The sequence below is a fragment of the Macaca fascicularis genome, chromosome 19, assembly GCF_037993035.2.
Source record: "Macaca fascicularis isolate 582-1 chromosome 19, T2T-MFA8v1.1".
Taxonomy (NCBI): domain Eukaryota; kingdom Metazoa; phylum Chordata; class Mammalia; order Primates; family Cercopithecidae; genus Macaca; species Macaca fascicularis.
Window position 1 is genome coordinate 20,412,221 of NC_088393.1, and position 26,773 is coordinate 20,438,993.

The 26,773-nt window shown below is 40.1% G+C and overlaps 1 protein-coding gene across 3 annotated transcripts; it reads left to right on the forward strand.

Moving 5' to 3' along the window:
• Positions 1 to 77: 77 nt before the first annotated feature.
• LOC102126491 (uncharacterized) lies at positions 78 to 26,391 on the forward strand. Of its 3 annotated transcripts, none has more exons than XM_074026577.1 (4): positions 78 to 303; positions 15,691 to 15,817; positions 17,058 to 17,153; positions 23,726 to 26,391. In XM_074026577.1, exons 2-4 carry the CDS (start codon positions 15,784 to 15,786, stop codon positions 25,615 to 25,617), a joined length of 2,022 nt encoding a protein of 673 aa, XP_073882678.1. In that variant the 5' UTR covers positions 78 to 303; positions 15,691 to 15,783; the 3' UTR covers positions 25,618 to 26,391. The 3 variants fall into 3 exon arrangements, with proteins under 3 accessions (XP_073882678.1, XP_005588627.3, XP_073882677.1); XM_005588570.5 differs by having other exon boundaries at positions 78 to 223; XM_074026576.1 differs by having other exon boundaries at positions 78 to 223; positions 17,079 to 17,153.
• The last annotated feature ends 382 nt before the right edge of the window (positions 26,392 to 26,773 follow it).

Sequence of the window (26,773 nt, forward strand, 5' to 3'; positions counted from 1 at the left end):
GGGACGCTGGGCTAGAAACGTCCAATCAGGCACGCAGCCGGAGCGAACAGGGCGGCTTCTGGTTTGGCGGGTCCTTTGTCTCTGGGTGCAGCCGGAGCTCCTCGTATCCTGTTTACTGCTCTGTGTCCTGTACTCCTAGAGGCCCAGCCTCTGTGGCCCTGTGATCTGCAGGTATTGTGAGATCCACAGCTGAGACACCAGGACCCCTGGAAGCCTAGAAATGGTGAGAGTGCCGGTCGGACATCCCAAGCGAAGGGCAGGGGCTGGTTGGAACCGGTGGAAAGTGACGGTGGCGGGACTCAGGTATCCCCTTAGTCAGCTCCACAGTTTGCGCCCCGAGTTCTTCTTGCCCAGCTGGGCCTCGGTTCCCTTCAGCCAAAAGATGGCGGCTGCGCTGACAGCCCAGCCCCCAGGCGTCCTGTCTCTTCACTGCGCGGTGACTGTGCCCTGGCCTCGAGCCCTCTCTGGGCAGCTCTGCCCCCGCAGCGCCGCTTCTCTCCCAGATTGTGCAGGGAACACGGGAAGAGTCGTCAGGGGAGAATCCTGACTCGGAGTGCGGGTTCACGAATGGGAAGAGCTTTAGTGCCTTGGGTTCACAGTTTCTCTTTTCTATTAAAAATTTATGGGGCTGGGCGCGGTGGCTCATTCCGGTAATCCCAGCACTTTGGGAGGCCGAGGCAGGCGGATCACTTGAGGTAAGGAGTTGTTAGGACAAACTAAGCTCCTCCTCAAAGACTTAACTTCCTGGTCATAAGTTGTAAAAATTGTAAATCAACCCTACCTCTTCTTCCGCCTTCTCCTTTTCTCAAAACATCGCGCGTTTATCCTATTTGGAAAAAGTTTGTATCTAGCCCAACCGGGATCAGCTTAGATTGTGCAGTCCGACCGCAGCCTATATGGGAAGGACACAAAAATAGGAACAGCGTTAGGGTTAAATACGCCTTCCTGGCCCAGCGCGGTGGCTCATGCCTGTAATCCTAGCACTTTGTGAGGCCGTGGCGGGTGGATCACAAAGTCAGGCGTTGTAGGCCAGCCTGGCCAACATGGTGAAACCCCGTCTCTACTAAAAATACAAAAATTAGCCGGAGTTGGTGGCAGGCGCCTTTAGTAATTCCAGCTACTTGGGAGGCTGAGGCACTAGACTGGCTTGAACCTGGGAGGCGGGGTGCAGTGAGCTTATATCTTGCCATTGTACTCCAGCCTTGGTGACAGAGTGAGACTCCGTCTAAAAAAAAAAAAAGACATCTTAAAATGGCCTTCCCTTATGTAAAACTGTGTTTAAGTAATTTCACGGATTTTTCAAACACTGAGTTTCAAAAACCAACTGAATAACTCTGACATGACAATTAAAGCTTGAACCTGGTGACTCCAAGCTAAGGCTAATATTAAGCCTGAAACAGGAGGGTTTTTTTTTTTTTTTTTTTTTTTGGGGACAGAGTTTTGCGTTTTGCTCTTGTCGCCCAGGTGGAGTGCAATGGCGTGACCATGGCTCACTGAAACCTCCGCCTCCTGGGTTCAAGCGATTCTCCTGCCTCAGCCTCTCAAGTAGCTGGGATTACAGGCATGCACCATCATGCCTGGGTAATTTTGTATTTTTAGTAGAGACGGGTTTTCTCCATGTTGGTCAGGTTGGTCTCGAGCTCCCGACCTCAGGTGATCTGCCTGCCTTGGCCTCCTGAAGTGCTGGGATTACAGACGTGTTATTCTGAGAGAAGCTACAGAGCCTAAAAAGCTGGGGCCCCACAAGCAGATGCAGTTAAGGTTAAGATGAAAGGAAACTGGAAGGCTCTTTTTTTTTTTTTTTTTTTTTTTTTTTTTGAGACGTCCCCTGTCGCCCAGGCTGGAGTAAGCTCACTGCAAGCTCCGCCTCCCGGGTTCACGCCATTCTCCTACCTCAGCCTCCCGAGTAGCTGGAACTACAGGCACCCACCACCACGCCCAGCTAATTTTTAAAAATATTTTTTTAGTAGAGACGGGGTTTCACTGTGTTAGCCAGGATGATCAATCCTGACCTCGTGATCCACTCGCCTCGGGCTCCCAAAGTGCTCGGATTACAGCCATGAGCCACCATGCCTGGCCTTTGGGAGGATCTTACTGATGATGAAGTTGTTATTGTTTTGAGGAACATTTTAGACTTTGTAAAATAAAAACGTTAAATTTATGTTAAAAATGAATTTCAAAAAAGTATTACAGCAGGAGGAAGTACCAACTAACTATAAGATCTTTATGGCTTGCAAAAATGTAGGCAGAAAAGGGCTTTTCTCCCTAGGGAGGAGCAAATAAGATTAGAAAGGAGGTGGGAGGAGAATAGCACATGGAGGGTGAAAAAGTCAGATTTTACATCAGAGAATGTCTTACCCTGAAATCACGTTCTTAGGAGAGATGTAAAATGGGATGTATGTTGACTCAGAGTGAGGGTAGCTCAAAGTTCAGGAGCCTGAGGGAGAGAGATAAACTTAAGTAAAGTTTGATTAAGAAATATTTTATTTTATGCCTGGCCCAGTGGTTTATGCCGTAATCCCAGCACTTTGGGAGGCCAAGACGGGCAGGTCACTAGGTCAGGAGATTGATACCATCCTGGCCAACGTGGTGAAACTCTGTCGCTACTAAAAATACAGGTGTGGTGGCCCGCACCTGTATTCCCAGGTACTCAGGAGGCTGAGGCAGGAGAATTGCTAGAACCCGAGAAGCAGAGGTTGCGGTGAGCGAGATCAAGCCAGGGCACTCCATCCTGGAGACAGAGCGAGACTCTGTCTCAAAACAAACAAACAAGAAAACAAAAAAAATTTTACTTCAGACCAGGCACAGGCCGTGGTTCACACCTGTAATCTAGGCACTTTGGGAGGCAGAGGCAGGTGGATCATCTGAGGTCAGGAGTTCGAGACCAGCCTGGCCAACATGGTAGAACCCTGTGTCTACTACAAATACAAAAACTAGCCGAGTGTGGTGGCGGGTGCCTGTAATCCTAGAAACTTGGGAGGCAGAGGCAGGAGAATTGCTTGAACCCTGCAGACAGAGGTTGCAGTGAGCCGAGATTGTGCCCCTGCACTCCAGCCTGGGCAACAGAGCGAGATTCTGGCTCAAAAAAAAAAAAAAAGAAATATTTTATTTTGACCACTGAAGACAAATTCAGCTGATATTTTAAAATGAGAAATAGGAGGAAATGTGCAGAGTGTGTGTCTGGCTGTGTGATAGGTGAGAAAAGAGCAATATCTAAGTCGTAAGGGGAAGAGTATTTCTTTCTATAAACTATTTCTGGAACACACAAACGATGGAGAATTTTATTTTTATTTTTATTATTTTTTTTTTTTGAGGCGGATTTTTGCTCTGTCGCCCAGGCTGGAGTGCAGTGGCACGATCTTGGCTCACTGCAACCTCCGCCTCCCGGGTTCAAGCGATTCTCCTGCCTCAGTCTCCTAAGTAGCTGGGATTACAGGAGCCCGCCACCACGCCCGGCTAATTTTTGTATTTTTAGTAGAGATGGGGTTTCACAGTGTTGGCCAGGCTGGTCTAGAACTCCTGACCTTATGATCCACCCACCTCGGCCTCCCAAAGTGCTGGGATTACAGGCATGAGCCACCGTGCCCGGCCGGAGAATTTTATTAATCACAAATATTTTCCAGGATTATCTATGTGTTTCATCTTTCCCCATCTCTTTTCTTTGTTCTATGCATTTCTTCCTTTTGGCTTTTCCTGGGCTGCATCTTATATATGAAACCAGTAAACATAACTACAGTGTTTTGCTGAGTTCTGTGAGTAGCTCTACCAAATTACTGAATTTCACTGAGGTGATAGACCCCAATTTTTAAACAGTAGCTCAGAAGCGTAGATGGGCCCATGGGGTTTGTTGCTGGCGTCTGCAGTGAGGACAGTGTTGTGGAACCAAGCCCTGAATCAGGGTCTGTGCTGACTCTGGGTAGTGTCAGAATTCCAATGTTAGACAATGAGTTGGTGTTGGAGAATTGTTTGATGTTCATCAAACTACAGATTTGGTGCCAGAAAAAAGATATAACGGAGGTCTGGCCTGGAAAAAAACTCTGGGTGTTTGGGAATGGGAGGCTCTGCTCTCCTGTACACAGGCCGTCACACTGCCCATTGTCCTGCAATTCCATGTCTTCTCCCAGGGTGACAGATGACTGAAAACTTAGAGAAAAGGAGCTTCACTGTGGCATTTTTGATCTGTGTTTTGTGAAGAACCCACAAGTGTCTACAAGTCCCCTGGCATATCCCAACCCCCAGACACTGAATCTGCAGCAGCAACCTGTTTTCTCCACCAACCTAGGATCTGGACCACCTGTTCATAATCTCATCTTCCTGTATTCACACAGAAATAAATCAGTACAGCCCTACCTGGGTCACTCTCTGTAGCAAAAATCAGTCCTTTCACCTACATTGCGCTCTCTCCCACTCAGGGATTTATTTTTTTTCTTTTAGCTTTTATTTTTGGTTTGTGGTGCACATGTGGGTTTGTTATACAGCTAAAATTATATTACTGGGATTTGGCGTGCAGATTATTTTTTCACTGAGGTACTAAACATAGCACCAAACAGGTATCTTTTCTGATCCTCTTACTCCTCCCACCCTCCACCCTCAACTAGGCCTCAGTGTCTGTTGTTTTCTCTTTGTGTTTATGTGTTCTTATTATTTAGTTCTTACTTGTAAATAACAACATGCATTTGGTTTTCTGTTTCTGCATTAGTTTTCTAAGAATAATGGCCTCCAGCTTCATCAATGTTATTGCAAAGAACATGATCTTTTTTTAATGGCCACAGAGTATTCCATGATATTTATGTACCATATTTTGTTTTTACTGAATCTTTTACTTTATTTTTGGAGACAAGGTCTCACTTATGGCCCAGGCTCGAGTGCCATGGCATAATATTGGCTTACTTTAGCCTCAACCTCCCAGGCTCAAGGAATTCTCTCCTACCTCATCCTCCCAAGTAGCTGAAACTACATGTATGCATAACCACACCTGGCCAATTTTTCTTTTCTTTCTTTCTTTTTTTTTTTTTTATTTTCTGTGGAGACAGAATTTTGCCGTGTTGCCAGGCTGGTCTCAAACTTCTAAGCTCAGGCGATCCACCAACCTCAGTCTCTGCCTCCCAAAGTGCTGGGTTTACAGGTATGAGCCACCGCATCTGACCATACCATATTTTCTTTATCCATTCTACCATTGATAGGCATATATGGCCTGTCCATGTCTTTGCTGTTTTGAATAGTGCTGCAGTGAACATGCATGTGGATGTGTCTTTATAATAATTTATATTTGTTTGGATATATACCCAATTATAAGGTTCCTAAGTCAAATGATAATTCTGTTTTTAGTTCTGTGAGGAATCGCCACACTGCTTTTTATAGTTGTTGAACTAATTTACACTCCCACCAGGAGAGTATAAGCATCTCCTTTCTCTGCAACCTTGCCGGCATCTGTTATTTTTTGACTTTTTAAAAATAGCCATTCTGACTGGTGTGAGGTGGTATCTCATTGTGGTTTTTCTTTAATTTCTCTAATGATTAGTGATGAACTTTTTTTCATATGCTTGTTAGTCACATGTATGCCTGCTTTTGAAAAGCATTTGTTTGTGTTTTTTTGTTTACTTTTTAATGGGGTTGTTTGGTTTTTTCTTGTAAAATTGTTTAAGTTCTTTTTTTTTTTTTTTTTTTTTTTTGAGACGGAGTCTCGCTCTGTCACCCCGGCTGGAGTGCAGTGGCCGGATCTCAGCTCACTGCAAGCTCCGCCTCCCGGGTTTACGCCATTCTCCTGCCTCAGCCTCCCGAGTAGCTGGGACTACAGGCGCCGGCCACCTCGCCCGGCTAGTTTTTTGTATTTTTTAGTAGAGACGGGGTTTCACCGTGTTAGCCAGATGGTCTCGATCTCCTGACCTCGTGATCCGCCCGCCTCGGCCTCCCAAAGTGCTGGGATTACAGGCTTGAGCCACCGCGCCCGGCCTGTTTAAGTTCTTAATAAATTCTGGATATTAGACCTTTGTCAGAGGCAAAGTTTGTAAATATTTTCTTTTATTCGGTAGATTTTCTGTTTACTCAGTTTCCTTTGCTGTGAAAACTTCTTTAGTTTAAATAGGTCCCATTTGTCAATTTTTGCTTTTGTTGCAGTTGCTTTTCGTAGCTTCCTCATGAAGTCTTTGCCAATTTCTGTGTCTAGAATGGTATTTCCTAGTTATCTTGCGGGGTTTCTTATAATTTTAAGTTTTTCATTTAAGTGTTTAATTTGTTTTGAATTGATTTTTGTATATAGTGTAATGAAGGGGTCCAGTTTCAGTCTTCTACGTAGTGCTAAGTAGTTATTTCAGCACCATTTATGAAATAAATAACTCTTCCCACATTTCTCTTGTTAGCTTTGGCAAAAATCTGATGGTTGTAGGACGGCGGCATTATTTCTGGGCTCTCTATTCTGTTGCACTGGTCTTGTGCACTCATGGATTTTTTATAACACCTTCTCTCTTCTGCTTTTTCCCCCATAAACATTCTTTCAAGTGCATCTATTGTGCAAAATTCAGGTGTCTAAGAGTTCAAAAATTCTTTAAAAAGTTCCAAAAGAATATTTTACTATTCTCTCTTTTCTTCAGGGTTTCAGATTATATGTAGATGTTTTCCTCTGCTTTTAAGAAAATATATGTAAATCATATTAACAGCTAAATGAACTTTTTGTAATTTTTTCTGACCCCAGATTGTCTTTATCTAGTACTTCAGATTTATTGCTTTGTTTTGGCTTCTGAAAAGTTTATTTTTTCCAGTTTTAGTCCTTTAAAGTAGACACAGATTTGTTTAGATAAAAGCTCATTTTAAGAGCACACAGAAGCTTAGCACAAGAATAGGATTAAATATAGCAATACCGAATGATAAAGACTAAAAGATACTAAGTTCCATTGACAGAAACCTGATTATCAAGTTAATTATCCAATATTTGCAGACTGAAGTGCTTTGTATACTGCAAAAGCAAGAACAATTCAGTGCGTAAACTGAACAGTGGAGTCTGTAGTTGTAGCTTGCTTTCTATTTATTACTTCAGAACAATTAGCATAGTTATGTGTAGTGTTTGCAGACAACCTGCATTCATGTAAATTAAACAGTATTTTCTTTTTTTTTTGAGACGGACTCTCACTCTTTTGCCCAGGCTGGAGTGTAGTGGCATGATCTCAGCTCACTACAACTGCTCCCTCCCGGGTTCAAGTGATTCTCCTGCTTCAGCCTCCCAAATAACTGGGATTACATGCATCACCACACCTGGCTAAGCTTTCGTATTTTTAGCAGAGATGGGGTCTTACCATGTTCACCAGCTTGATCTTGAACTCCTGACCTCAGGTGATCACCTGCCACAGCCTTCCAACGTGCTGGAATTACAGGCGTGAGCCATAAACAGTAAACAATAGTATGAATATAAAGCCGCAATACTTACTTTGAATAAATCACTTAAATGGTTATTTTAATATTGTTATTTATACTTTTGAAATAGAAAGTGTTTTAACTGAAGTTTAGTTGCAATTTTTTAAAATGCTACATACATTACTACTAGTACATTAAAATATTCATACTTATTTATATCTAATATCCAAAGAAAATTTACTACCAAACTGTTAGAGCAGATATTAGTTTGACATGTTTATTACTTTATTCAATAGGGATAATTATGAGTAAACACAATTTTAGTATCTTTTATTTCACTAAATTGGAATGCTGCTCTTATAGGACAAATAAAGACGTGTGATGTGGCCACTAAAAACCATAATAGTTCTTCAGTTAACTATGTTGCAAGATCTAATATATTCCACTATATGAACACGGTCAGATTCTATTTCTTCATCAGAAAGTGTTGGAAGTTGACAGATGATTTCCATATGGAATCCCCATTCAATGGCTAGAAAATGAGACAGCAGCAGAGATGGAAAAGAAACTTTATAAAATTTTTTTGAAAATATGCCCTCTTGGCCGGGCGCGGTGGCTCAAGCCTGTAATCCCAGCACTTTGGGAGGCCGAGACGGGCGGATCACGAGGTCAGGAGATCGAGACCATCCTGGCTAACACAGTGAAACCCCGTCTCTACTAAAAAATACAAAAAACTAGCCGGGCGAGGTGGCGGGCGCCTGTAGTCCCAGCTACTCAGGAGGCTGAGGCAGGAGAATGGCCTAAATCCGGGAGGCGGAGCTTGCAGTGAGCCGAGATCCGGCCACTGCACTCCAGCCTGGGCGACAGAGCGAGACTCCGCCTCAAAAAAAACAAACAAACAAAAAAAAAAAAACAAAAAAAAAAAAAAAAAAAAGAAAATATGCCCTCTTTCTTCATAATGCTCATGTTTCTCATACTGAGAGTAGCTGTGCACTTTGGGTGTTTAGAAAGAAATTGCTTTTAGGGGAATATTTTCTGGCTGATGATCAATCTTATATCTAACCTGAGCTTTTTCTTAAGATCTTTTTAACTTTTTTCTCTCAAAATCTTGCTCAGATGGAGATCTGGTTTTCTCTCTAATGCTTTGGGTGTCTGTTTCAGAAACCTATTAGTATCCCACGGTGTCTGAATGACATGGGCTGTCACAGTGAGAACTTTTGGAGCTATCTCTATCTGGACTCATGCTGAAAATTCAGAAGTATTTTTGCCTGCGCCATTCAGAAGTATTTTTTCATGTCGCCATTATACGTAGAAACTGGGGCTGAAACACTGCTCACATTCTGATTATTGTTAAGGTGATATTCTATCCACGACACCTGCAGGCTCTCCTGCAGCTCAGACATCACTCTCTGATGTGACACTAGAATGCTGTTGTGGCAAATGGGGTTCACATAAAATGAGAGCTGTGCTCTGGGCTGTCCCTCAGTGGCAGATGGTAGTGGTAAAGAGAGGACAGTAGCACTCAGGAGAAAGCAAGCAGGAGTGCTGTAGCCCAGTGCCAGGGAGTACAGAGCCACTGGTCTAAAATGGAAATAGCCAAAAAGATAGAACACTATTCAGCCATTTTTGTAGCAGAGTGAAAGGCTAGCTTCAGCAGACACCTGGCTTCAAGCTACTAAACTACCCGCTTTCATGAATATGTGAAAAGTTTATTTGTCATTGAATATAAGCAACTAGCATACACAGATGACCTCTTCAATCTCCAGGTGAATTTATGATGAACTATGTATGACATGGTGCTGGAAATTCTTCTACTTGTGGACTAATTATGATGACCATCTTTCTGACTTTGCAGTCTTTTATAAGCAGATTGACGATGATGTGTGTCACATTCAAGATTAATTGTGTAATAAAACCATTTTCTTTCTGCTCTATTATTGTGGAGTTTCTCTGAAAATAGAGAAAATTTTTCTTTTAACTATTGTTTCCACACAGTGTCTAGAATTACCAGACATGATATAAACACATTTCCCTCTCAGACTTTGAGTCAATTCACACTTGTGCAGCAAAGTGAATGCTGTCCCTTAAATATGCACGTGGAATTTTGTCTCTGCCTATTTGGTATTGATAGTCCTCTACTGTCACTTCTAGAGAGGCTAGACCCAATTTCTACAAACTTCACAGAGCAGCAATTAATCATTTTACATTTTTCAGTGACTCTTGTATCTTCAGATTTGAAACTGATTCAGAAACTACAGAGCCCAGAAACCCAATCAGAGTAACATGTGTGCACTGAATAGACATGTAGACATGAGAATCTCCACTTTCCCCTTCCTCCTCTTGCTAAATGCTCACAAATCTACAGGTAAACAGCTGTGGCTACTCCAGCCATTCAGGCCCTAAACTTGAAGCTCCAGAGTTTGAATCCAGGTCTTGAGATTTGAGGAAAAAAAAGTTTATCTAAAAAATGCAAGTCCTTTTGGTTATCAAACTCAGAGAGACATTAAAATGAAAGTACTGGCCGGGCGCAGTGGCTCACACCTGTAATTCCAACACTTTGGGAGGCCGAGGCATGTGGATCATGAGGTCAGGAGATTGAGACTATCCTGGGTAACACAGTGAAACCCCATCTCTACTAAAAATACAAAAAATTAACCGGGTGTGATGGTGGGCATCTGTCATCCCAGCTACTCGGGAGGCTGAGGCAGGAGAATGGCATGAACCCGGCAGGCGGAGCTTGCAGTGAGCTGAGATTGCACCATTGCACTCCAGTCTGGGCAACAGAGCGAGACTCAGTCTCAAAAAAAAAAAGAAAAAAAAGGTACCGTTATGTCTTTCTCCCCCCCCTTTGAACTATGTATTCATCTCTTGAAACTGTTCACGATTGCCACAGGTAACTATAAATTAAACTAATAATGCCACATTAGACACTATATCCCATACCCTAAACCATAATGATATATATGTAATCAATAATCGATGTTCTGTAAATAAATAAAAATTCCTGACAATCGACTCTGTATCAGCCCACTCTCTGTCCCTGTCTTGTTGTCCTTACAAATCATCTTGTAACTGATGGTAATCAAAATGTAGATTCCAGGCAACTTGAATCTTTGCTCCCAGGTTATAATCCTTAAGCTTGACCCAAGTAAACTGTATACTTATATTCATGTTCTATCAGCTTTTTAAAAAAATGTAGACTTATCATTTAGAATGTGCGAGAGTAGCCTCTATGAGGGGGATCTCTTCTTTGATTGTACTCCACTTGCTGTAACACCAAAAGATGCAGAGCCAGGTGGATCCTACCTGGAATCTGCAGATAAGGTCTGGCTTCTGCCTGGGATTTATGGGAAAGGACCGGAATTTGGATTGAGAATGTACAGAAAATGAACAAAAGTCATTTTCTGCATTGTGAAATGTAAACATAGGCATCTTTTTTTTTTTTTTTTTTTTTTTTTTTTTTTTGAGACGGAGTCTCGCTCTGTCGCCCAGGCTGGAGTGCAGTGGCCTGATCTCAGCTCACTGCAAGCTCCGCCTCCCGGGTTCACGCCATTCTCCTGCCTCAGCCTGCTGAGTAGCTGGGACTACAGGCGCCCGCCACCTCGCCCGGCTAATTTTTTGTATTTTTTTAGTAGAGACGGGGTTTCACCGTGTTAGCCAGGCTGGTCTTGATCTCCTGACCTCGTGATCCGCCCGTCTCGGCCTCCCAAAGTGCTGGGATTACAGGCTTGAGCCACCGCGCCCGGCCAAAACATAGGCGTCTTACAGCCCGCATGTGGGAGTGTGGCTCTTTGAGATTTTTCACATCTTGTTCATTGGTCTACTACAGTTTTATGAGGGTCTCCAGGAGAAAATAGAATCTGATGGCAGAATCTGTAAGTGTAAATAAGCATCTTAGGAGGGAGAGAGCGAGGCCACAAAGTATCCAAAGTCATGACCACAATTATATTTAGCTGTAAAATGTAATACTAGAGTAGAGTATTTTTGCTCTTTCTCTTACCCAAGAGCTAGCAAATCAGAATGGGTGGTCCATGTTCTGGAGCTCTACCAGGGCAGTTCTATTTTCTATTTAGAGTCAGCCTGAGTCTCTCCAGCCTGGGTTATCATTGGGCCATGAGGCCCAGGTCACTGGGAATTCTCTCACAATCATCTAGTTGTCTTTGAGACATTTGAGGATTTCCAGAGCAGAATTGTGTCAGGCTGACAAGAGTGGTTAATTCTGCTTCTGTCTCAGTGTAAGAGAAATGAGTCATTCTGTGTTTGTTCATTCCCTTATACAAGAGGTGTCTTTGGTTGGTATCCAGATGAGTTTCTCCAGTTTCCTGGTACTTGGATAATAAGGAGAAGATCTGGAGACCCAGATAGATAAACTAGTTACTTCCACTTCATATGGGCATTAAAAAAATACATGAAGCAGTCATATTTCCTGCAGTCCAGAAACTTTTAGTCTAGACTAGCAACTGGATAAATAATTGAATTATGCATCATATGGTTGGTATAATAAATAGATGTGTCAAAAAATCTTGGGCTTTATTTAGACCACTTTCTTTATATTGTTGTGACTTCTGATGTCTACACCTGAAGGGAGATTTATGAATAAAAGAATTGTTATAAATTATTATTATTTTTTTTGAGATGATGTTTCACTCTGTCACCCAGTCTGGAGTGCAGTGGCACGATCTCGGCTCACTGCAAACTCTGCCGCCCAGGTTCAAGTGACTTTCCTTCCTCAGCCTCCCGAGTAGCTGGGATTACAGGTGCCTGCCACTGCGCCCAGCTAATTTTTGTATTTTTACTAGAGGCTGGGTTTCATCATCTTGATCAGGCTGGTCTTTAATTGCTGACCTCGTTCCGTACCCGCCTCAGCCTCCCAAAGTCTTGAGATTACAAGCGTGAGCCATTGCTCTCGGCCATATATTTTCTATTTCTATTACCTTGCTAACTGTAGATAGTTTTATTTTCTAATAGAATTACCCTAGAAAACCTTAAGGGATTTGTTTAAATTGCATATTAGTATATAGTATACAGTTGTCAGGGCAGTGACTAGAAAAGATAAACACTACAGAAACTCTGGGATTTAAGTTTCTTTTAGGTAAGCTTAGAAACAAGACAAAACTGGAAGTACCCTAGTTGCATAGAGAACAGAATTATACAAAGGGTTCCCACCCTGCCCCAGACATGTTCAGATTCATCCTTTTTGGAGGCCTTAGTTAGGTCTGAACCTACCCTGGAGTATTGCCTCACAGAACTAATTAGAAGAGATCGGAGTTTTGGCTGCTGAATCCTGCTCCCTTTCTAGAGCTGGTGCTCACAATTTCCTGAAATTCAAAAGCAGATAAATGGGAAAAATAAAGTATGTATTGTATGGTCTTTGTTTTTAAATTTTTATTAAAACTAGTGCAGAGACATTCTATTTAGCAACTTGTTTTCTATTCCTGCGGATCCAGTAGTTGCTCCACAAGTCAAAAAAAGTAAATATAAACAGAATGAAATTTTCTCTATATTACATTAAACTCTTCCTTTCTATATCTCTTTCATCTGTCTATATTTAGCTTTTATTCTATACAATTTTTTAAAAAATTTGATGACAGAGAAACAGAAGAAAAAATAAAAATGCTGGGCCCTTTATCTAAATCCTGAAAATTATGAAACCCTTAGTACTAGTTCCCAGAGTGTTAAGAGAATTAAATAACATAATGTGTTATGCCCAGCACAGTGCTCTGATTCATACTGTTGAGCACATAGTGCCTACTTAATAAACATTGCATTAGTACATGTGTACATGTTGTTTTTTAAATACAGACTTATTCAGATATTGCTGCCTTCTGTTTCCTCTGTAAATTTTTTTTTTTTTTTTTTTTTTGAGACGGAGTCTCGCTCTGGAGTGCAGTGGCCGGATCTCAGCTCACTGCAAGCTCCGCCTTTCGGGTTCACGCCATTCTCCTGCCTCAGCCTCCTGAGTAGCTGGGACTATAGGCGCTCGCCACCTTGCCTGGCTAGTTTTTTTTTGTATTTTTTAGTAGAGACGTGTTAGCCAGGATGGTCTCGATCTCCTGACCTTGTGATCCGCCCGTCTCGGCCTCCCAAAGTGCTGGGATTACAGGCTTGAGCCACCGCGCCCGGCCTCCTCTGTGAATTTTAAAGAGCCAGGAAAAAATATAAAACTTTTAAATGGAAATGGGCTGTCCTTATTTGTACTAGAAGTATTTGGTTACGGCAAGAGTGCTAAGTGTAAGGGACCCTGTGCTGTTCATGCTTTCTCTAACCAATGCTAATAATGAGCCAAGGGGAAGCAACATCAGCATTGACAGGGGACTTGTTTAAAACACTCATTCATAAACCCTTTTCAAACCTGCAGAATCACATTACAGAATGTGCGGCCACAATTATCAAGTGATTTATAAGCTCGTTAAAGCTTTAGAGGCAATGCTTAGCTTAGTGTTTATCAGCCCAGGTTTCTCATTAGGATCACATGGCTGATATGCAGAAATCTCTTGTGCCCAGGCTTCAAAATACATTCATGAGAGTTAAGTTCCACCTTTGCACTAGAGGGTGGTCACAGGGCCTATTCTATTTGGGTTTGGTAGGGGCAGGTCATTGTGGTGCATGTTTCCATTACTGTAGCAAAAATTGCTGGTGTCTGGCATGGGAGGGCACCTGAGGACAGGAAAGGAGAAACTTATATTTGCATCTTCATGGAGCAGCTCATTGTTCCTGAATTTCTTCTGTTTTAAAGGACAGAAATGGGTGGCCTTTTCTGTCTTTTTCTGCTAGATGATGTCATGCTAGCAGGTAAACATGTGGTACACTTTTAAAGACATATTCTCGAGATGCGGGTGTAATTTGTACAGAGAATCTCATCTGAGAAGAAACTCCAGAGAAGGAGGAGAAAGAAAAAAAATGGCTTTTCTTCAGGTAAACGTGTCAGATGAAGAGCTGTGTCCACTCTTCCTCCTGGACTGCCTTGCGTTTAGTACTCACAAACCTTTACTTCTCTACTTGTGTTTTTCCTCCCTGAGTTTGATTTAATTACTTCTTAAAATTCCTATGATAGTCAAGGGTCTTTAAAAAATATTTCTTTTATATATCCCACAGACTTCTGTACATTCTGTATGCAATAGCTTCTTACATGCCATGCAGAATTATCAGCAAGAATTTATGATCCACAATATTAAAAATATTCCCTTTGTGGTTGTTGAACATGGAAAGATGTGGATACTCAAGATTTATATTGGGGAAAATTGTGGTCCTTGGTAAAGATGGTAAAGTAAAAGCCTCCATTTATGTGTTCCATTAGCTCTATGCAGAACAGGATTCAGAAAATGCTTATTTAAATAGGGTGGAATTTATTACCCAGAAAGTTCTGAAAAAAAATTATTAGGAGATAACTGCTCTCTAGGGTGCTAAATGAAGCCTACTTAAAATGACTACTAAAAATTACAGAACGTAGGAGTTAATAGTATTTTGAAGTTTGCATAAAACTGATGTTTCTTTATGGTTAAATTCAGATTATAATTTGTTATTTGGGAGGAATATTTCAATAGTGATGCTGTGTTCTTCTGTGAGCATTAACACATCATAAAAATTTGTCCTAGTGCAGTTAATGGTTAATGAGTCACTTGGTGAAGTAGCTCTCTCACAGATTTTTTCCACTATAGTTAATTATTTTTTCTCTTCATTGTTAAGCATCCTTATGCAGCAGATTTGCATAAACCATCACATTTAATCTGGCAGTTGTCCTTTTTTCTTTTTTTTCCTACATAATTTTCTATGGAAAATGAAGGCTGTTATCTTTGTTTACAGGCCAGAAAAACTTGGAAAAACACAGGCTCTTCCACTTACTGGATTTTTGACAAAATATCCTTCTTGAGCCAAAAACATTGACATTATTGGTGAGCTTGTTACAAATTCAAAAAATCAGACTTCATTCCAGGTCTTCTGGGGAAAAAACCCCGCATAACAAGGTCTTCAGCTTATTGTACATATTAAAATTTGAGCGGTGCCTTCTAACTCAGCATGTCTTCTCCATATGAAAAATATTCACATCTCATTCTGTATGATGTAAATATAGCACTCAAAAATGTACATGTTCATGCCCTTAATTTTATACTTTATTATCTAGAAAAATATCATATATGAACTGATGTTATGGATCTTATGCTGCCCTTTTTTTCTCAGAGAATACGTTAGAGAATATTTCTGTGTTGAAAATTATTTTATTGGATAATTTTAGTCCTGTAAGTCAGAACCACTTCTCTTTGCTCTCTAATTTCACCTTAGGTCAAAATAAAAATTCTGCCCATGGCCACTTGGTAAAAATGTGTGTCTGTGTTTGTGTTTCAGGGACCATTGCAATTTAGAGACGTGGCCATAGAATTTTCTCTGGAGGAGTGGCATTGCCTGGACACTGCACAGCGAAATCTATATAAGAATGTGATGTTAGAGAACTACAGTAACCTGGTCTTCCTTGGTGAGGATAACTTTAATACATAATTCATAATATACCCGAAAGGTTTTCTCTTTTTTTGTAGAATGTTTTTTAGCAATTTATTCTTTACGTAAAGGAGTTTCAGATCCATTTTTTCCAGAAAATCTTCAGAATTTGTTCATTTAGAAAAGAGTATCTTCAGTGCTTCTGGCCTGTAATCCCAGCACTTTGGGAGGCTTGGGTGGGGGGATTGCCTGAGGCCAGGAGTTTGAGACCAGCCTGGCCAACATGGTCAAACCCCATCTCTACTAAAAATACAAAAAATTAGCCATGCATGGTGGCACGCGGCTGTAATCCCAGCTACTTCGGAGGGTGAGGCAGGAGAATTGCTGGAACCCAGGATGCGGAGGTTGCTGTGAGCCGAGATTGTGCCATTGCACTCCGCCTGGACGACAGAGCAAGATTATGTCTCGAGAAAAAAAATTTTTTCTTCAAGGTGTTTCGTCTTAATCCAATCTTTCCACATTCCTCAGTTGAGTTGAGAGGTTTCCACATTCCTGAAACCTCTTCAAGTTTCCATAAACTGATGTTTCATCTTAATCCAATCTTTCCACATTCCTGAGTTGAGCTGTATTTTTCACTCTAAATTAGTGGTAATTACAAAAATTTACTGACATAAAATATTGCAGCCCCCACCTGAAAATCTAAATGCCACCACCAATTTTTGATTCCGTAGTACCAGGTACTAAAATTAAGAAACCTACAAATTGGAAGTATTTTCTTTTTCCTTTTTTTATTTATATTTTTGAGATGGAGTCTTGCTCTGTTGCCCAGGCTGGAGTGCAGTGGCGTGATCTTGGCTTACTGCAACCTCCAACTCCTGGGTTCAAGCAATTCTCCTGCCTCAGTCTCCCGAGTAGCTGGGACTACAGGCATGCGTTACCATGCTTGGCTGAGTTTTGTATTTTTAGTAGAGATGGGGTTTCACCATGTTTCCCAGGCTGGTCTCCAACTCCTGACTTCATGATCCGCCCGCCTTGGCCTCCCCCTGACCTTGTGTTCCACCCGCTTTGGCCTCCCAAAGTGCTAGGATTACAGGCATGAGCCACTGCACCCTGTAAATAGGAAGTATTGTTTAAATATCTATAAATTTCTGTTATACATTTGTATTTTGGTATTAATTTACTAGAATATTTTATCACATCGTCTTTGCTGAGCACATTACTAGCTTGTAATTGAAGAATATCAGCAAGATTCATGTTATTTATTCTTAATAAAACAGGTATTGTTGTCTCTAAGCCAGACTTGATCACCCGTCTGGAGCAAGGAAAAAAACCTTTGACTATGAAGAGACATGAGATGGTAGCCAAGCCCCCAGGTAGGTGCGAGTGAAAATGAATACAACAGACAACACAGTAAGAGGTCCCAAGGTCAAAGAGAAAGCCAGTCCTTAAAATGTGATTCGGGAAGCTGTGTTCCAAAGGAAATAGTTCCTGGGCAGTTGTTTTTTGTTTTTGTTTTGTTTTTTAATTTTGGTGTCACAAAGGAACATCTTCTGTCTTATGCTTTTAAATTCTCTAAGGATTCTACTTTTCATTTGGTGAGCTTTCTTCAAGTTCACAGTGAGAGCCAAAGTCCTCTTCATGGCATATAAGAGATTGCACAAGCTGGCTGCTTTTCCATTGTTTTGGGGACACAAAAATATCTGCATGATTTTGAGAAACTAAAACTACTTTTTAGTTCTATTTTTGCATCGGGTCTGAAATGTGTGAGAGTAGTAGTTTCTGTTGCATTTTTTTGTTCATTTTTCTTTATAGTCCATTACATTTTTATTACTATATAGTTTTAAAATATAATTTGCAATTATACATATGATATGTTTCTGCTTTGTTCTTTTTCCTTAAGATTGCTTTGGCTATTCACACTTTATTGTAGTTTCATGTAAGGTTTAGAATTGTATTTTCCATTACTGTGAAAAAAATACCACTGCAATTTTGATAGGAAGTTTACTGAATCTGTAGATTACTTTGGATGACACTTTAATAATACTTATTCTTTCAAGCTACAGACAGAAAATATTTTTAAATTATTTGTATATCAATTTTTTTATTATAAAGATTTTTGATCTCCTTAATTTTTTTCTCAGAAATTTTTTTAATGATACATTAAATAAGATTTTTCTTCCTCTATTTTATCTTTTTTTTTTTTTTTTTTTTTGAGACGGAGTCTCGCTCTGTCACCCAGGCTGGAGTACAGTGGCCGGATCTCAGCGCACTGCAAGCTCTGTCTCCCAGGTTTATGCCATTCTCCTGCCTCAGCCTCCCGAGTAGCTGGGACTACAGGCGCCCGCCACCTCGCCCGGCTAGTTTTTTGTATTTTTTTTTTTTTTTTGAGACGGAGTCTCGCTCTGTCGCCCGGGCTGGAGTGCAGTGGCTGGATCTCAGCTCACTGCAAGCTCTGCCTCCCGGGTTTACGCCATTCTCCTGCCTCAGCCTCCCGAGTAGCTGGGACTACAGGCGCCCGCCACCTCGCCCGGCTAGTTTTTTGTATTTTTAGTAGAGACGGGGTTTCACCGGATTAGCCAGGATGGTCTCGATCTCCTGACCTTGTGATCCGCCCGTCTCGGCCTCCCAAAGTGCTGGGATTACAGGCTTGAGCCACCGCACCCGGCCTTCCATGGTAGTTTTATCTTGTCTGAGTAGTCATGGAGATAGTCTTATTTTCACTATGTGTTTAATGATGAATATATATTTCTTTTTGTGAAAGAAACGCTTTTGTGATTTGAAGGTAATTTTCAAAAAGACTTACAATTCTGTATTTTTTTTCAGTTTTTCTTTAAAGACATTGTTTTAAAAACACATAAAATAAAATTTGCCATCTTAAATTTATTGAAGTGTGTATTTCAGGGCCAGGTGTGATTGTGGCACTGATGTGTAATCCCAGGATTTTGGGAGGTCAAGCCAAGAGGATCCCTGGAGCCCAAAAGTTTGAGACCAGCCTGGGCAACATGGAGACCGCTCTCTATGAAAAAAATTTAATAATAGGCAGGCATGGTGGTGTGCAACTGTGGTCCCAGCTACTAGGGAGATTGCAGGGAGTCAAAATTGTGCCACTACACTCCAGCTTGGGGACAGAGTGAGACCCTGTCTCAAAAAAACCTGTTCATTTCAGGCATGTTAAGTATATTCACATTGTTATGCAAAAGACTTCTAGAAACTTTACATCTTGTAAAACTTAAATTCAATACCCATTAAGTAACAACTGCTCATTTTACCCTCTCTCCATACCTTGACAGACAAACCTTCTACTTTCTGTTTTTATTGTTTTGACTACTTAAGATATATAAGTGGAATCATATAGTATCCATAATTTTGTTACTGGTTTAATTCAGGTGACATAATATTCACAAAGTTCATCAAAAAGGTGACAAGATTATTCTTTTTTTTTTTTTTTTTTTTGAGACGGAGTCTCACTCTGTCACCCAGGCTGGAGTGCGGTGGCCGGATCTCAGCTCACTGCAAGCTCCGCCTCCCGGGTTCACGCCATTCTCCTGCCTCAGCCTCCCGAGTAGCTGGGACTACAGGCACCCGCCACCTCGCCCGGCTAGTTTTTTGTATTTTTTAGTAGAGACGGGGTTTCACCGTGTTAGCCAGGATGGTCTCGATCTCCTGACTTCGTGATCCGCCCGTCTCGGCCTCCCAAAGTGCTGGGATTACAGGCGTGAGCCACCGCGCCCGGCGATTATTCTCTTTAAGGTGGAATAATATTCCATTGTATGTATATGTTACATTTTTTAATATGTTTATAAATCAAGAGATATCTAGGGTGCTTCAGCCTGTTGGCTTTTGTGAATACTGGTTACAATAAACATGGGTTTGCTTTGCTACCCAGGCTAAAGTGCAGTGGTGCAATCTCAGCTCTCTGCAACCTCTGCCTTCTGGTTTAAGCAATTCTCCTACCTCAGCCTCCCAAGTAGCTGGGATTACAAGTGCATACCACATCGCCAAGTTAATTTTTGTGTTTTTAGTAGAGATGGTGTTTTACATGTTGGCCAGGCTGGTCTCGAACTTCTGACCTCATGTATCTGCCCACCTTACCCTCCCAAAGTGCTAGGATGACAGGCGTAAGAAACTGCACCTGGCCTGTGTTACCTATTTTGGATATAGATTTATAAATACTTTTTTCCATTTATGTATTTTTATGTCTAAGTAGTTTATTTAAAATATGTTTTTGTATCATTCAAGAAAATAAGCCAACTTTATCAGTGTTGATAATCAGTTTTTGACCTCGTTTTTTAAAGAGATTATTTTTCTCTATTTTGTAAACATGGCAACTTTGTGGAAAATCATTTGATCATATACAAAATGGTTCATTTCTGAGCTCTGTTCTTTCATCTGTTTATCTTTGTCTCAGTATCATATTGTTTATGTTACTGTAGCTTATAACTGAAGGTTGTATTGATATCTTTGAAAAATGAATTTTTTTGCCCCCTGAGCAAGAATATGTTGAAGAGGGTGTGTTTCATATTCACATATTGTTGAATTTGCCAGTTTGACTTTTGCTTTTAATTCCTAGTTTTATTCAGGTTTTATTAGTAAATACCCAGTGCATAATTTTGGTGTTTTTAAATTGATTTGTTGTTGGTTTGAGACAAGATCTTACCGTCACCCAGGCTGCAGTGCAGTGGCAGAATTTTAGCTTACTGTAGCCTCAGCCTCCTGGGCTCAAGTGATTATTCTTTCACCTCAGTTTTTTGAGTAGGTAGGACTGTAGACACGCACTACCATGTCTGGCTAATTGTTTGCTTGTTTGTAGTGTTAGGATTTCACTATGTTGCCCAGGCTGATCTCAAACTTTTGACACCAATGGATCTCCCAAAGTGTTAGGAATATGGGCAAGAGCCTTGGCACCCAGCCAGTATTTTTAAATTAAATAAAACTTGTTATATGTCCTAACAGAATATGCCAGATGCAAATAAGAATATTGTGTATTATCTTGGTTTTCACTGGAGAGTTTTGTGTGTTTCTGTGAAGCCTAGTTGGTCTATAATATGGTTTGGATGTCCATGTTGTCCAAACCTCATGCTGCAATATAAATCCTCAGTGTTGGCTGTGGGACCTGGTGGGACATGTTTAGGTCACGGGGGCAAATTTCTCATGAATGGCTTGGTACATCCTCTCTGTAACCAAAAAGTTTACACTCTATGAATTCAAATAAGAGCTGGTTCATTAAAATAACGTGGCTCCTTCACCTCACACTTGCGCTGTCTCTTACTACATAATATGTCCAGTTACTCTTTACCTTCTACCTTCATTTTAAGCTTTCTGAAATCCTCACCAGAAGCAGATGCTGGCACGCACTTATATACTCTGCCAAGCTGTGAGCCAAATAAACCATTTTTTTAAAATAAATTATGCACTGTTAAGTATTTCTCTATATGCAAAATAATCAATATAGTCTATAATGTTGTCTAAGTTTTCTGGTTGTTATTTTTTATCTGAATTTTCTATTATTGCAAACTGGGTCTTGATGTCTACAATTATTATGTTGCTATGTATATCTTGCTTCACTTTTATCAATATTTGCTTTATATATTTTGGAGCCCTGATGTTATATACACATATACATATAGATAGATAAATACTATAATTATAGATTTCTGCTAAATCAACTCACTTTAACATCATATAATATCAATTTTTGTCTTGTAGAAGTACTTGACTGAAAGCATATTGTGTCTGATATAATTATGACCACCTTACTCAATTGTGGTTACTATTTTCATGGAATATACATTTTTTTCATTCTGTTACTTTCAGCCTATTTGACTCAATGCTAAAGTAAGTCTCTTGTAGGCAGCATACTGTATGCTTTTTAAAAAAAATTCAGGCATTCTATATCTTTTTCTTTATATAATTTATATATATATTTATATTTGTATTTATTTATTTTATTTGGTTTGTTTTTGAGATGGAGTTTCACTCTTGTTGCCCAGGCTGGAGTGCAATGGCATGATGTCAGCTCACTGCAACCTTCACCTCCCAGTTTCGTGATTCTCCTGCCTCAGCTTTCAAAAAGCAGGCATGTAATCCTGAGTAGCTGGGATTACAGGTGCATGCCACCATGCCCAGCTGATTTTTTGTATTTTTAGTAGAGATGGGGTTTCACCATGATGACCAGGCTCGTCTTGAACTCCTGAATTCAGGTGATCTGCCTGCCTCAGCCTCCGAAAGTGTTAGGATTAAGCATGAGCCACCGCACCCAGCCTCATTTATTTTTTAGATAGTGTCTCACTCTGTCAGCCAGCTTGTTTGTATTTTTTTGTAGAGACAGAGGTTTGCCACTTTGCCCAGAATGATCTTGAACTTTTGGGATCAAGTGATCAGCCCACCTTGACCTTCCAAAGTCCTGTGATTACATTTCATTTTATTAAGTAATCTATATTTAAAATGATTGGTTAAAGAAATGAAGTTGTTATTACCACTAATATTGTTATTGTTTTGTGTGTTTCTAGTAGTTATATTTTTCTCATTTCCTATTTTACTTACCTAATTTCCATTTAATTCTGTACCGGCATGCTTTGATTATATTTTACTTTCTTTTGCATACTTTCTACAAATAGTATCTTTGTAATTATCTCAAAAACTGGAGATTACATACATCTTAAAGTTAAAACAATATATTTTAATCTCATAACAACTTCAATTGAATAAAAAAACTATGCCTCTATATTTTCCAGTTTGTTATTGATATTAAAATTATTTTACATAGTGTATCTACAGGCTCACGCCTGTTATCCCAGCACTTTGGGAGGCTGAGGTGGGTGGATCCCGAGGTCAGGAGATCAAGACCATCTGGCCAACATGGTGAAATCCCGTCTCTACTAAAATACAAAAAATTAGCCAGGCATGGTGGCCCATGCCTGTAGTACCAGCTACTCAGTAGGCTGAGGCAGGGGAATCACTAGAACCCAGGAGGCACTCCAGCCTGGGAGACAGAGTGAGACTCCATCTCAAAATATATATATATGTATTTCCAAATACTCAGTTTGGTCTTATTAATTATATTGACATTGTTATGCAACATATCACTAGAGTGTTTTTATCTTGCAAAACTAAATCTCAGTACACATGAAACAACTACCAATTCTTTGTATTTTGTGGTTCTTTTCAAACACCACTCTGTTTTCTGTTTCTGAGAGTATAATTGCTTTATATATCTCATCCAATCTCTGTCTTTTTGTGACGGTCATTTTATTTTGCATAGTGTCATCAATATTTATCTTAATAGTTGTTACAATATTTTCTACTTTTTGAAAACTGAGTGATATTCCTGTATTTTTGTGTCTACTGAATAATTTGGTGACACAAATTTGGATTACTTTTATTTATTGGCTTTCAGTAACAAAGCTGTAATAATTATGTGAAAGTTAATATATGTGCTGCATTCTGTTTTATTAGTCTACTTTTTCAGCTTTAAACTCACCAAATTATTTTAATTCTGTAGCTTTTGATGTGTTTTGAAATCAGAAATGGTAATGCCTCTAACGTTGTTCCTGTTTTTGAAGATTGCTGGGTACTTTATTGTAGGTTTGGATTCCATATACTTTTAAATTTGCTGTTTTTATTTCTTTGAAAATGCAATTAGCCATTTGAAAAACATTGCATTAAATCTGTAAATTGAGCAGTAAAGACATCTTCAAAATATTAGTTATTTCTTTTTCAATTGTTTTTGAGATGGAGTTAAATTTACCTCCTTTACCAGTTACCTTGTGCCATTTTGGTTAGTATGTTTTTGTTACATTTATATGTGCAGGAAGAAATTACAGCTTGAGGTATTTTGCAATGTCATCTTACTTATGTAGTTTGTATCATTTTATAGGTTAGGTTTGTAAAGTATATTTATCTGAGTCTAGCAATTGAAGCAATGTGTTTTTATTGTTTCTTTCAGTTATGTGTTCTCATTTTGCCCAAGACCTTTGGCCAGAGCAGAACATGAAAGATTCTTTCCAAAAAATGATACCGAGAAGATATGAAAAACGTGGACATGGAAATGTACAGTTAATAAAATGGCGTGAAAGTATGGATGAGTGTAAGGTGCACACAGGAGGTTATAATGGACCTAACCAATGTTGTACAACTACCCAGAGCAAAATGTTTCAATGTGATAAATATGGGAAAGTCTTTCATAAATTTTCAAATTCAAACAGACATAAGATAAGACATACTGAAAAAAAACCTTTCAAATGCATAGAATGTGGCAAAGCTTTTAACCTGTTCTCAACCCTTACTAGACATAAGAGAATTCATACTGGAGAGAAACCCTACATTTGTGAAGAATGTGGCAAAGCCTTTAAGTACTCCTCTACCCTTACTACACATAAGAGAATTCATACTGGAGAGAAACCATACAAGTGTGATAAATGTGACAAAGCCTTTATTGCATCCTCAACCCTTAGTAAACATGAGATCATTCATACAGGAAAGAAACCCTACAAATGTGAAGAATGTGGCAAAGCCTTTAACCGATCCTCAATCCTTACTACACATAAGAGAATTCATACTGGAGAGAAACCATACAAATGTGATAAATGTGGCAAAGCCTTTATTACATCCTCAACCCTTAGTAAACATGAGATCATTCATACGGGAAAGAAACCCTACAAATGTGAAGAATGTGGCAAAGCCTTCTTCCAGTCCTCAATCCTTACTAGACATAAGATAATTCATAGTGGAGAGAAACCCTACAAATGTGAAGAATGTGGCAAAGCCTTTAAGTACTCCTCTGTCCTTGCTACACATAAGAAAAGTCATACTGAAGAGAAACGCTACAAATGTGAAGAATGTGGCAAAACCTTCAAGCAGTCCTCATACCTTAGTACACATAAGATTATTCATACTGGAGAGAAACCCTACAAATGTGAAGAATGTGGCAAAGCTTTTAACCAGTCCTCAACACTTACTAAACATAAGAAAATTCATACTGGAGAGAAGCCCTATGTTTGTGAAGAATGTGGCAAAGCCTTTAAGTACTCCTGTACCCTTACTACACATAAGAGAATTCATACTGGAGAGAAACCATACAAGTGTAATAAATGTGGCAAAGCCTTTATTGCATCCTCAACCCTTAGTAAACATGAGATAATTCATATGGGAAAGAAACACTACAAATGTGAAGAATGTGGCAAAGCCTTCGTTTGGTCCTCAGTCCTAACTAGACATAAGATAATTCATACTGGAGAGAAGCCCTACAAATGTGAAGAATGTGGCAAAGCCTTTAAGTACTCCTCTGTCCTTAGTTCACATAAGAGAAGTCATACTGGAGAGAAACCCTACAAATGTGAAGAATGTGGCAAAGCCTTCAAGTACTCCTCAGCACTTAGTACACATAAGATAATTCATACTGGAGAGAAACCCTACAAATGTGAAGAATGTGGCAGAGTCTTCAAGCGCTCCTCAGTCCTTAGTAAACATAAGAAAATTCATACTGCAGAGAAAACCTACAAATGTGAAGAATGTGGCAAAGCTTTTAACCAGTCTTCAACCCTTACTACACATAAGAAAATTCATACTGGAAAGAAACCTTACACATGTGAAGAATGTGGCAAAGCTTTTCACCTATCTGCACACCTTACTACACATAAGATACTTCATACTGGAGAGAAACCGTATAGATGTAGAGAATGTGGTGAAGCTTTTAACCGTTCTGCAACCCTTTTTTCACATAAGAAAATTCATTCTGGAGAGAACAAACCATACAAGTGTGATAAATGTGGCAAAATCTTTATTTCACCCTCAAGCTTTAGTAGACATGAGATAATTCATACTGGGGAAAAATCCTAGAAATATGAAGAATGTGGCAAAGCCTTCAAGTGGTCCTCACACCTTACTATACACTGAGAGTTCTGAACTTACTCTGTAATCATGCCAAACTCCTCCCAGCCACAGTCTGGCAGAGGTCCTGCCATTCCAGAGACCTGGAGGAAGGGGCCCATTTACAGCCATGTAGACAGGCCTGCAGACCTTGGCCTTTACTATGGTCCCTGAAGTGGTTCAGTGACTCAGTTTTAGTTACGTGAGCCACAGCTTAAGGTCAGTTCTGCCTATATAGAAACCCACACAGTTACCACACAGAGGAAATGCTCTCTGGTACTCACTGAAAGCCATACTTATCCGCATCTTGATACAAGGCCCACCATATGCAGACCTGACTGCAAAAACATGCCCTAGTGTCTGCCCTACAGAGCAAAGTCCTGAAGGATATTTAGTCTGTCCAAAACTAAAATGAAAATTACAACTCCCCAACCCCCTCTAACAAGCCAGCTAAAGGTGAACCCTAGTGCAGACCCAGCAACCTTGTGACCAAGCTACAACCCCTCTTCACTACTAATTCAGAGGGTATCTCATCACCCTGAGGGCCAAACAAAAGATCTTTACCTTGTAAAATCAGTGTATGAAAAATTGAAAAGGTGTTTGCTCCATCAAATTCAGACGCCAATACAAAACTATATTGTGCCCATTGTCAGTGGTTCTATTTTAATGTAGCACTGGAAGTACGTGGCAGAAGAATTAGTCAAAGAAATAAAAATAGCCATTGAAATTGAAGAAAAATAAAAAGTTGCTGTTTGTAGATCATACAATCTTATATTTGAAAAACCTTACGCAGTACATTAAAACCTGTCTAAACCAATAAATACACTCAGTAAATTAGCAAAATATAAAATCAACATACATTATATATATGGTTTTATACACTTAAACTCTCTGATTAAACAGAGGAACACACTGGGCACTTTGGGAGACCGAGGCGGGTGAATGATCTGAGGTCAGGAGTTTGAGACCAGCCTGGCCAGCATGTTGAAACCTCATTTTTACTAAAAATACAAAAATTAGCTGGGTGTGGTGGCTAGCACCTGCAATCCAAGCTCATTGGGAGGCTGAGGGAGGAGAATCCTTGAATTTGGGAGGTGGAGGTTGTGGTGAGCAGAGATCATGGCAT